This window comes from Myiozetetes cayanensis, unplaced genomic scaffold (assembly GCF_022539395.1).
Source record: "Myiozetetes cayanensis isolate MyiCay16 unplaced genomic scaffold, myiCay2020 scf1, whole genome shotgun sequence".
Classification (NCBI taxonomy): domain Eukaryota; kingdom Metazoa; phylum Chordata; class Aves; order Passeriformes; family Tyrannidae; genus Myiozetetes; species Myiozetetes cayanensis.
The window spans coordinates 42,486,781-42,498,629 of NW_026086604.1; the positions used below are offsets into that span (position 1 = coordinate 42,486,781).

At 42.6% G+C, this 11,849-nt stretch overlaps 1 protein-coding gene across 2 annotated transcripts in view; it reads left to right on the plus strand.

Moving 5' to 3' along the window:
- Positions 1 to 7,428, plus strand: part of GAREM1 (GRB2 associated regulator of MAPK1 subtype 1) — a 98,533-nt gene extending 91,105 nt beyond the window's left edge. Inside the window, exon 6 of one of the 2 annotated variants that reach the window (XM_050307201.1) lies at positions 1,852 to 7,428. In XM_050307201.1, coding sequence (XP_050163158.1) covers positions 1,852 to 2,761 — 910 coding nt within the window. In that variant the 3' untranslated portion in view covers positions 2,762 to 7,428. Of the gene's footprint in view, positions 1 to 1,848 lie in introns of both variants that reach the window. The other variant, XM_050307192.1, reaches the window with a different exon arrangement.
- Positions 7,429 to 11,849: the final 4,421 nt, after the last annotated feature.

Sequence of the window (11,849 nt, forward strand, 5' to 3'; positions counted from 1 at the left end):
AAGTTAGCAATGTGTGGAGCAATCAGATTACTGGTGAAGCTGCTTTGCCATTTATTTCAGTGATCTTATTTTCTGGATTGTGAAGGATTGCAGCCAATATTTTAAACACAAATAAAGAACAGTATGATTTGTCCTTATCTGCCTATAAAAATGGCTCATCTATATTTGGGGTTTCTCTTAAACCCTTTGGTACTGAGTCCCAGAGAGTTAATTTTGGTGGAGGACGAATAAGGAAACGCTTTGAAAATGTTATTTTGTCAGTTTTCAGTAATTCTGTTAATCTTTTCAGTCATTAATTGTTGCCAGTTCTAATACTGAATTAGAGAACAGAAACAGCATCAATTGATTTAATTCCTCTATACAGTTACTTGCTGACAACACCTCACTGACTGATTCCTCTAAATTGGGCAGCCTGGATGGCTTGGTTTGTGAAAAATGATTTCCACTGTGTATATTACACCAAGTGGTCTTTAAGCAGCCAAAAATGATCAGTTGATGGTGTATCCTTGTTGAGGGGAGAAAACAACCACATCTCTGCTATTGTAAACATTGAGCTGCTTTACCTGGCAGACTTGTATTAGTGACATAACAGGAAAAAAGCTTGGAAGGCATGGAGTGGAGGCTGAGGGATAGTTAGATAGAGGGAAACTGCATCTGTTGGGGCTGATATTTTCCAGTAATACAAATTAGAGACGCTTTTACATGGCAAGTCCAGATTGGCTTCCTCCCTTGACTCCCTGTAAGCACACAGGGAAGTAATTTTGTGCCAATTCATTCAAAACTGTGCTGGTTTTGTGAAAGTTGCTACAGTTCTCAAGCAGTTTTCACTGAGCTGTCATGGCATGACTATTGAGCTTCTTTCTTGAGTAGCTGGTTTTCAGGAGAGAGAGGTGACTAATTAAACCATTTTTTTCTGACTGTTCGTTTCCATCTGTTGTGTTGAGTAAGGATTTATAAATCTGCTAATTGTTTCTCCAGTGTTCTGGCTTAGTTGGCCAAAATTCCAAAGACCGTACAATCTTTCAAACTTCCTTTTAGAAAGTAGCATAAAAGCAGCAAACATTTGCTTTTGATAACATGCTGTGTGCTTTTGTTGGCATCTCTGTCTCATGGGAACACCTGGATATAAACCATCCGTTCCCTCGGACAAGCTCAGCTTAGTTTAGCACCTGGAAGTAGGTCAGGGTAACTCTCTTTAGGTGCCTTTGAAGAGCAGGTATTTCTTGTCAAAGCTTTTTAAAGATATGGATGCGTAAAAAGGTTACTGTGGGGTAAGCTTATATAAAGCCTTATACTTCCACACATACAGCTTAGTCTGCCTACCCTTCCAGGTAAAACTATTCTTTTGGCAGTAAGCATGAACTTACTCTCTGTCTGTGCACTGCTGCACGTGGTCTAGTGCAATGGTGACCTGCTCTGTTAAGAGCTTTTGCATACCGTGACACATCTGTGGTATAAAAATAAAAAATACTGGATTCTAACGTGTTCTAGTATAAGTGAAGCTGTTTCTTATCCATGGTGGTATCCCTCAGGAATTCAACAGTGAGAAATTGAGTATTTGTGAGATGACACAGAGCTGAATTGAGACATCTACTTTTTAACAAGCTTGAAAAACCAAGACGTGAGGCTTTTGGGTATATCAGCATCTTGTCAGGCTTGTAGAAGGGGTAAAAGAACTGTCGATGCATTAATTCAAATGTGTTAATTCAAATATGAAAAGCTCTGCCAAAGGAAAGAAGATTCTTTCCTTGTGACAGTCACCCTCTGACTCTGTCAGATGATTTATGAGTTTATTCAAATGCCATATTTTTTCATACTAACAACATCCTTTCTGCTTTGTTCCTTAAGTAGTGTAACAGAGAGCGACAACACCAACCCGTCTGAGAGCACACCTGTTTCCTGCTACCCTTGTAACATGATGAAAACTGAATCCAAAGAACCTGAGAGCGTGACGCCTTTGGGAAGCCCCTCAGCTGAAGCTCTGCCTTCGAGGTTATCTTGGCCAAACCATTTTTCAGGAACTGCTGAAGGCCTGAATAGGAGTGATTTCCTGCTCGATCCAAGCAGGAGCTACAGTTACCCCAGACAGAAGACTCCAGGTACGCCAAAGAGAAACTGTCCAGCACCTTTGACTTTTGACTTCGATGGGTGTGAGCTCCCAGCAGGGTACTCCCCACTGACTCCAGCAGAGTTCACAAACACCATCTCCAGCTGTCCAAAGTCAGCAAGTTACTCTCTAGACTGCACTGATGAGAAGACTCTGGGAGTCAGCAACACAAAGCAGAGCCACTCGTGCCCTGCCTTACCTCCTCGGGCACCAAAGTCAAGTGAAGATAAAACAGTTACAGACATGTGTCCTTTACCACTGAAAATAGATGGTGCCGAGGAGGAGTCAAAAACTGGCTCTCCAGACCTCCTGGAAGATCAGTATCTCGTTAAAAAGGGCATGCAGGACACGTTCTCTGTGTCTTATCCCTTCTCATCTCCGCTCCACCTCCAGTTAGCACCGCGATCTTGTGGGGATGGCTCTCCCTGGCAGCCGCCCACGGACCTCTCTGGACTCTCGATAGAGGAAGTGTCTAAATCGTTGAGGTTTATTGGTCTGTCTGAAGATGTCATATCATTTTTTGTTACAGAGAAGATTGATGGCAATTTACTGGTTCAGCTTACAGAAGAAATCCTATCAGAAGACTTCAAGCTAAGCAAATTGCAGGTTAAGAAAATACTACAGTTCATTAATGGCTGGCGGCCCAAGATGTGATGCTTGACTAGTTATTAGTGAAACTGTACGAGGTGTGCTCAATACACTTCAGCTAATACATCACTTCCTGTTTTTTGCACTAAAAATTCTTCCTGTAAATAGTAGTAGACAAATTCTTACTATGCAGATAAACATTTTTGAGTGGTGAACGGATTTTTTTTTTCCTATGTCAATAATAAAGGTAGAGAATCTGCAGAGGTGTGCCTTGTGCATCCCTGAACATTCAACAGCTGCTAAAAACTGGACACTAAGGGAACTTCTACTCCGTAGTCTGTTAAGACTTAGTCGTATTTATTACTGAACAATTTGATGCTGAAAGACACACACCAATCCAGTTTACAGTTTTGTGTTAACTGCAAAAAAAAATGTATTTCTTACAGGATTATTTCTGTTCAAATAATATTTGTCAACATGCTGTGACTTTTCTTCCATTTCTGTTAACAAAAAGCATGTTCAGATAAACAAAAACATTGGTTTTGACACTACATCTGAAAATGTTTATTAAGAACTGCTGTGAAGTGCCACTAATACACTATTCTTGCAGCATTATTTTTATTAACAGTATCTTCCTGACTATCTGTAACATGGATGCGTTTTCCATGTTACTTTGAGCAAAAAGAGTTAAATGTTTTTAAAACAAGAGTCAGCTCGTTGCCCAGAGGGGAGGGAGAAGGGGGATTTTCTACTGAGCCACTCTGCCCTGGCCAATTAAAAGTTTATGACCTGTAGATTTCAAAAGTTGCTTTTGTAGTCGGATGACTGGAGTAAATAGCATGACTTCTGGTCGTGCAGCTTTCTCATGGGAAAGGCAGTTCGGTGCACAGACCTTTTCTCAGCAGATCCTGCCTGCAGCAGCAGCCTGCTAGCAGAGCCCTTGCTGTGGTGGAAGGTAACAACCCTCTGTGTTTCCTCTACTGCTGTTAGGATCATGTGAAAACTCACTCAGTCTGCTATCCTGTTGCTGCCGCCGGATCTGTGTGGGAAGGTAGTATTGCTCCTGTAGGATGCCTTTGAACTGAAGCATTAGCGAGGTGGGAGGGATCAGAAACGCAGCATGGCTGGAGAATGGGCTAAGTGAGGTTTTGGGCCATGCCACAGGAAATGCTTGTCATGTTGTCAGTTCACCTGGTCTGGTTTGCGGTGGGCGTCAAATGGGAGGGACTGCAGCATCAAAGGATGGGCTAATTTCAGTTGTCCAGCTGCGAAAACTCACTGCAGTAGATGTCACGTGGAAGTAGCAGTTTAAAGGGAGCACAGAGATGGTAAGGGGCATTACTCTGCCCCTGGAAATCTCTCAAATTTAACTGCTCAGAAGGCTAGGAGTAGGATTAACTTCCGATAGTCCTTTGCAGATTTCTTGTAGTTGGCAGAGCTCTCTGAAATATGTCTAAAGAACCCCGGCATCCCCTGACTTTGTATACTGGATTCAAAGATTCGTGCAGGTCCTCAGGAAACAATCCATGGTGTCCCTTCTCAACCAGTGTGAATGTGCAGGATCCTCAGGTGGTCAGAGCTCGAGCAGGTCTAGGATGCTAGAGCAACTTCACCTTTACTTGCTGCTGAGCAGAGCCCTGTCCAAGGGAACACCATCACCTGCCTTTCTTTTTGATGTACAAGAAAAAGAAAAAAGATCTTTCCATTGTAGGGCACATCGTGCAAGCATCAGGAAAAAATACAGAGTGGTAACAAAAATAGGAGACTGATTTTCCCTGTTTTCTCAACCATATTGACTCATTAAAAAGAATTTATTTGCAAATAGCGTTTTCTGTAGTTGAGGCAAATTTCATGTCATGTCTCCATACCAAAGCCAAAATGTATTATTTGTCTTGCAATAATGCAAACCACCAGTTCCCAACCAGGGAGCAAAACCTGATTGTTATGGGTACTAGAAAGCCAACAAATACCACAATAGAAAACCCCAAGAGTTCATAATCCTACTCTTTTTTGTAATGTATTGACTTTTAGCAACAGATCAATAGCTTTCTCTGGATGCTTTTGAATTAGCATCCTAAAATATTCTAGCTGCAAGTAAGACAAAATCCAATTCAAATACTATTCAGATGTGTATGCCTATTGGTAGATACATGCAAGTTGAAATCAATTGCCTTTTAACCCTGACTGTGTCAAATGAGTGTTCAAATTTTAAAAGGACCAAATCTTAAATGTCAGGTACTTTTCATTGTTTTGCTTGGCTTGTTAATTCCAGGTAAAAAACCCTAAAATATCTCAAAGAGAAAAAAAAAAAAAAAGAGGTTGTAGTCTTGGTAATATTCACATTAAATACTGCAAACACCACCCCCCTCCCAGGATAGTAACGTCCCTGAGAAAACAGTGTTGTTTGACTATGGATGGACACCTATTGTGTTATCTTTTCTCACCTGCTTGGAGTGGTTATTCTTGCAAACAGCCTGGTGGAATTTGCATTCATGACTGTGCTGCATTAACACTGTATATGCATAGATCAAAATGCAACTGGCCACTGAAAGGCCCAGAAATGTGCATTGGTTGCAGAAACAGAGCCTGTGTGCAGAAGTACAGCCAGAACCTCTAACTGCAAACTTGCTACTGATGTCCTTCCATTTACCGTGTTCTGGCTTGGCACTGCTTACTTATTTTTATGCATCATGTGTTAGCGTTTAAACTTTTCTTTTGCCCTTAGCCACTCATCACCTTAATTTTCGAAGCCATTTTTGGGGATTTAGGTGCTCCTAACTTTTGTGTTCTGTGAATTGTACGACTGCAGTGTCGATGTACCTGCTGTGATGCCCAGGCTGGACTGAAGTATCTGCTCTGATGAAATCAGTAGAGTGATAAGCACACTGGGCAGCTGGAGTGTGGTGGCTTGACCTTTTGATCCTGGGTTATGGAAAGGAGTACCTTTTGATAGGTAGCCAGGCTATGGCAACTCCCAAGCACAGCTCAGAGGTCAGCTAATGGGGAAAAGCAGTCTGGTTTTGGAGGATAATGGAGTTCAGCCATGTTGATGGGAGTTGTGTTGATTGTCCCTGGGGCCTGAGAGCAAGTCTGGTCCATTTTGTCTACTAGCAGAGATTGTAGCCATTGAGTTCAAACAACACACACGTGCCAGAGAGGGCCTAAAATCTCTAGTTTTTTGAGGCAGTCTACTAAAATAGGCCAGTCCTAACCTTGGATTTCTCTCCTCAGATTAAATAAATGTAAGGTCTTTGGTGCTTATTTGGTTATCGGTGTCTGAGCTGTATGTTGTCCTTGAGGTTTTTGTTTGTCTGGGGTTTTGGTAGCAAAAAATAGGGCATGTCATTCTGTATGGAGCTGTCTCTTTGCCCTGCACCAGGGAACACGTCCTTTCTATGCAACAGTCATGTGGAGGCACAAGAACTGATGCTGCCTTCAGCAGTGCAAGCTCGATTCTAGCATGGAGGCTTTTCTGGAGGTGGACACAAAATTGGGCAGGGGAGGGATGAAGAGGAAAACTTGAGGGAAAATTCTGGTTTCCTTTAAATGCTCATTGTGCCTAGGATTAAGAATCTTTGTATTGCTGCCTGCCTGGCTAACCAAAGCTGTATTGAAATCAACTCAAAGTGCATATTTGCATTCTTATTTTTGCCGTATTGTAAAAATTGCCTATGGCTAGAAACTTAGACAGAAAACATTTGGTCCATCCAAATTTAGAAGTGCAATGTATTTTGAAGTGTTCTTTGCAGCTAGAAGCAAGGGTTTGAAGTAACTGTGTATTACACAAGGGTTTTTCTAATACACCAATTTTACTTGCCACTTTAATGGACTTCATTCCACAACAACAGCTCCAAGGGAAACAGCACAAATAGTGAAGCTGTCTCAAAAGGCACTGTGTTTCAAACCTGTCTATAAATAATTGAAGTGTTTTCTCCTAGGTTTTCTTCTTGAATCAACTCCCTGATTGTCCTCCCACTAAATAAATTGCTCTGGCACCAGCTACTTGTGTGCTGCCCAGCGTGGTGCCTGCCTGCAACACAGGTCAGCAAAGTCCTGCCTGCTGGCCAGGCAGGGGGTACACCATGCTACTTAAAAAGCCAAACACCAGCCCTGTGTGAGAGGACTATGGCTTAGCCCAGCTCTCCTGGCTCCTCTTTCTCTCTCTCTGAAGCTGCAGCGTGCCCATATACAAGCCAGAAGGTACAGATGAAATCTTAATCAGCATGAGGGGATCATCCTTTTTATTCGCTGTATTAGGGATGGCAGGGCAATGGGGAAATGCAGGCCCCTTGGTGAGACCTAGCAATAAATGACTCTTCGTTTTGTTATGTTTTAAACTCCTAATAGTCCAGGAGTTGTTCAGACTTTACCATTTTTGTGCATAACAACCAAATTTCCAGTGTGAAAATCTGCAGAGTGATTCTCTTGACTTGGACAATCTTCTGAATTATATTAAAAATATGTTAGTTCTTAGCTCTTTAGATATGTCAAAAAAGTAACACTTTGGGAAAAAAAAAGAGGAAGCCCCAGAATTTTGGCTTAGTACATTTCCGTTATAAAACGAAGCATGGTTTTGGTGGAATTCTGTGCTGTTTTGGGCTTTTGTGTAAAAGGCTGAAGGCAAGTTATTATTTAAACCAGGTGCAAATAAATATCCCTGTAATGTATATGAACAAATTTAAACCGTGTATTGTAAGTATATAAACTGTATATTAAAGACACTATTTTCATGATATGTTGAATGTGTACGGAATTTGTTGTGCTAAATTGGTTGGGTTGCATGGATTATATAAAAGGGTTGGTTTTCATTTAGTAATTTCACTGACTTATCCTCTTTCTTATCTCAATATAATTTGGAAATAAGCACTTCTTAGACGGTGAATTCACGAAGTAAGATTGGGATAATTGAGAGGAGCAGTCAGGCTTTTCCATTTAACCTCTCAAGACACATTACTTTTCCCTGTCTTGTAATTTCACTTGCTCCCCTTCAGCAAGAGTATTGAGCTGTGTTTCCCCAAAGAATTTGTTGCCAGACAGCTTGCCTGTCTCTAGCAGACATTCACCTAAAACATTATTTTCCCAGGCCCTATTATCTTTGTTTTGGAGAGAAGTATTCAATTATAATCTGGATATGCTTTTAAGTGCAAGACCATGCACAAATATTCCTGCTTTGCAGAAAGTCTCTGAGGCATTTTATTGGGTAGGGAGAAAATTAGAGGTAAAAACAATGCTGCGCTGTAGGTTGCAGGTTGCCTGTTCCCACTTCCTTAGGTATTGGAAAAGGAGGGAAATGTCAGCTCTACAACCATGCACATGTTATGCAGATAAGTTGCTGTTATGCCAGATTCTCTTGGGCTGAAGGTTTGTTCGCTGATACTAGGCCAAAGGAAAGTTTACTACAGCACAACAGTAGCTGTGGAGGGTTTTATGGAGGGACTCATTAATATATGTTTATGAGACATAAAGCAGGGCAGAATCTGATACAGTGGTTGCCGTTAGATTTGAGACAGATGGGGTCTACTTGCTTCCAACCCTCACATCCAGGGCAGGGAAGAAGTGTGTCTGGAGGCAGAATGTGCATCACTGGGGGCTGGGGATAGCATTCAGTGCAGGAAGGGGAAGTGAAGGATTATAACCCATGTAAAACTATGTCCATCTCCCTATCAGGAAAGTGGCGTTGTAAAGCAGGTATACATATTTTTCATATATATATATATATATATACACACACACACATACATATTATATGTATATTCTAGTAGTCACCAAGCCTGACATAAATCTTCTGTCTGACTTGTCACCATGGCTACCTAAAAATACGAATTAAGAATAGAGGTAAGGGAGGGACCTGAAAACACAGCTCTCCCCTTTGGGAAGTGCAAGCTTAATGCTCTTGGGCATGCTGCTCCTCTTGGTGTGACACATCCGCTAATTAGAGCTCTCCTAGATTTCCTAGGGGGGTGTGTGTGTATACCCTGTTCTGCCTCTCACTGGGGCTCCTGTCCTTGAGGCGAGTTGCTATGGGATGCAGGGCACTGACAAATCCTGACGTGCTGTCTCGTGTTGCCGGTGACTAATCGCTGAAGTCCTCACTCGCAGCAGGCTGTGCCAGCTCAGGTCGTCACTAGCTCAGGGCACTCCACACCACGCTCTGTTGCCCAGGTATAAGCACTCGATGCCCACGTCACATGTAACCACTCTCTCCTGTGCACAAGAGTGACTCAAAGCTGCAAACCTGGGTAAAGCTTTCATGTTCTCCCTTTTTCCCGTGCCGTGAGCAGGTGGTGGGATTTGCCGTTGCAGAATGAACAGGAAATCTGACCTGCTTGAGCAGCTGCCCTTGGTGATTTTTTCCCAGGCCCTCAGGGCTGCTGGAACATCTCCCTTCCATGGCAGTATGATTTTTAGGGATTCCCTTAGCACTCCTGGCTAACCACTACCTCTGCCTGTATGGCAGCTGTTGGAACGGCAGCTCCACAAAAACTCACTATTAATTGTATTCTGTATATAGAATTTTTTTTCTCTTTTCTTGCCTGTGATTGCCATGCTGACAGTATTTATATTTTTATTCACTTGCCTGGATTCTTTTCCCAGGATAAATCATTTATATTCATTTTCACTTGGCACAATGAAGAGCTGCTATGAAGAGTGGCTTTGAGAAGGAAGTGTCTTCTCATCTTTCTCTCCATCAGATTCCAAAGGTGGAAAGCTCAGGATGGGTAACCAGGCTGCCACAATGGGGGCAGAGAAATACAACTGAAGTCTTTATTTATTGCTCAACAAGACCTCAAAATGCCCTTGGCTCCTGGGCAGGACAAAAGGAATTTCTTGCCAAACACGCTTGGATTAAATGAAAACCATTCCTCACAGGGAGTCTGGGGTAGGAGGAAGAAGAATAAAAGGGAGGAAAGGGACGAAGGAGAAAACATCTTTAAGGTGCCAAGTCTGAGGAGCTGGCAGTGGAGCGGAGGGACGTGTCCTCTGGCTGTGTGTGGCGGTGGCTGCTGTAGTTCTTGTACGTGCCACACAGTGTCAGACTGGCACACAGCAGCAAAAGATGAAACCAGCTGTGGGGCTGCAGAGGGTGATAGATGGGCTCAGGGATCTCATTAGGACTCCCTGCCAACCCCGTAAAAGCTCTGTCATGACAAGGAGCTGTTTTAATTGTGCTGGTGCTATTCCATGATACAGCACCAACAATTATTCTTAATGAATATGGGGGTCAATGAGGCAGGTCTCCTGGGCTGGGTTTCCAGTGGATTAGTGCAAACAGAAAGCAGGAGGAAATGCTAATAGTTCAACAGTGTAAGGCCTGGCAGAAAGTCTGACAGAACCCTGAAAAACTGGATATATCTTGGCTAATCTTATTTATTTGACTGCAGCTCTGCAAGTGGCAGAAACATATGACCGCTAGAAACTATCCTAAATGTTAGTCCTAGATTGTAGCCCCTGCTCCTGAGGAATGAAGCATAGACCATCCTGGTAACCCAGCCCTCCAGTTTCCTCCTGAAGAATATGGGTGTTTATATCCCTCAAAAAGACTGAGAAGTGGCACTGGATTAGTATTTCATAGAACAATAGAATCATTTGGGTTGGAATGGACCTTCAGAGGTCATCTCACCCAACCCCCTGCCTTCTACTGGACCATGTTGCTCAAAGACCCATCCAGTCTGGCCTTGAACACTTAAAGAGGGTAGATTAAGCTTGGAGGTAAGGAAGAAATTTCTTATGATGGGGGTGGTGGAACACTGAAACAGGTTACCCAGAGAAGTTGTAGATACCTCATCTCTTTAAGTTTAAAACCACTGTCCATTGTCCTCTCACTGCAGACCCTTGTAAAAAGCTCCTCCCCATCTTTCCTATAAGTCCCCTTTTTTGTATTAAAAGCCTGCACTAAAGTTGTCTCAGAATTTGCTCTTTTCCAGGCTAAGCAACCACAACTCTCAGCCTGTCTTAGTACAGGGGTGTTTCATTTTCACAGCTATGAAATTTCTCCTTTTACTAACAAATCAGTGAAACTGCGGTAGACATGGCCATGGCACTTTGTCTGCATCTGTCCCTCATAATCTGCAGTTACTCTTGCCTTATTATTGATTTCTGAAACATTTTTCTTTTCTGCTTCCTTTAATAAAAGGCAATGATATTTAAATTTTTCTCTTATCTATACAGTAATGTTTCCAATAAGCCTTCCTTCCTGATTTAAGGGCACCTATTGTTTCTTTGCCTGATTTTTCTCTGCTACAGCTGGTTTACTGAAAAATGAAGTGTCATTTCACAGGTTCTTCAATGTTCATTTTTATTTTGTAGAATTCAATCTGAGCTCCTTGTGCAATTCTAAGAACTAGGACTGGGAAACTGAGCCTCCAGCAGGAGGGTGGCGGGCCAAGGATAAAAAGCGTGCAAACTAAAAAAGCAACAAATGGTACAAATCCAGGTTTCCCAGGGTGACCTACAAACCCAAGCCAACACATCCTTTCATTCTGTTACCCTCCTCTGCTGCCTTTTGGTCTCCAGTGACTGACTGGGTGCCTCTTCCCATGGGTGATGGTGTGGTTGCAGATATGGGTGGCTGCCTCTGGTCCCAGACAGAGCCCTCCTGCAATGTCCAGGCAAACCAGCCCATCCTCTTCCTGTCCTGCTCCTGCTGTCTGCAACCCTCTTGCTCTGGGATCTTTAACCTCTGAGCCTCCATTGCAGATAAACATGGTTTTGGCTTCTGCTGTGCTTGTAAATCCTGAAGGAATCAGGTAGGGTGATATCCACATATAGAAGCAGTTAACTAGTGTTTATAAAATACCCCACTGCTTTTGTTCAGAGAGTTCAAAGAATTGTTTTGAGGACCACCAAACTGATGGTGGATAGAATTTCTTTCATTCTTCTTCCCTGGTTCTTCGTGTGTGAAATGAACCCGTCCCCAAGCCCAATGCATGGCCTGATATTTCTGCTACTAATGCCCTGAAAGTGGCTGGTTATTTCCCCACTCTTGGGGTTACTGAAGCACCTTCAGCTACTCTCTAGTTGTATGAGTTCGGTTTTCTAAACATGTATAATGTCACTTAGATTTGCTAGCAGGCAGCTGGAGTCTGATATTTTCAGCTCATCCAAATGACTTCTGCTCATATTTCCTTAACCCAGTGTTTTTGCAAGAAAATTG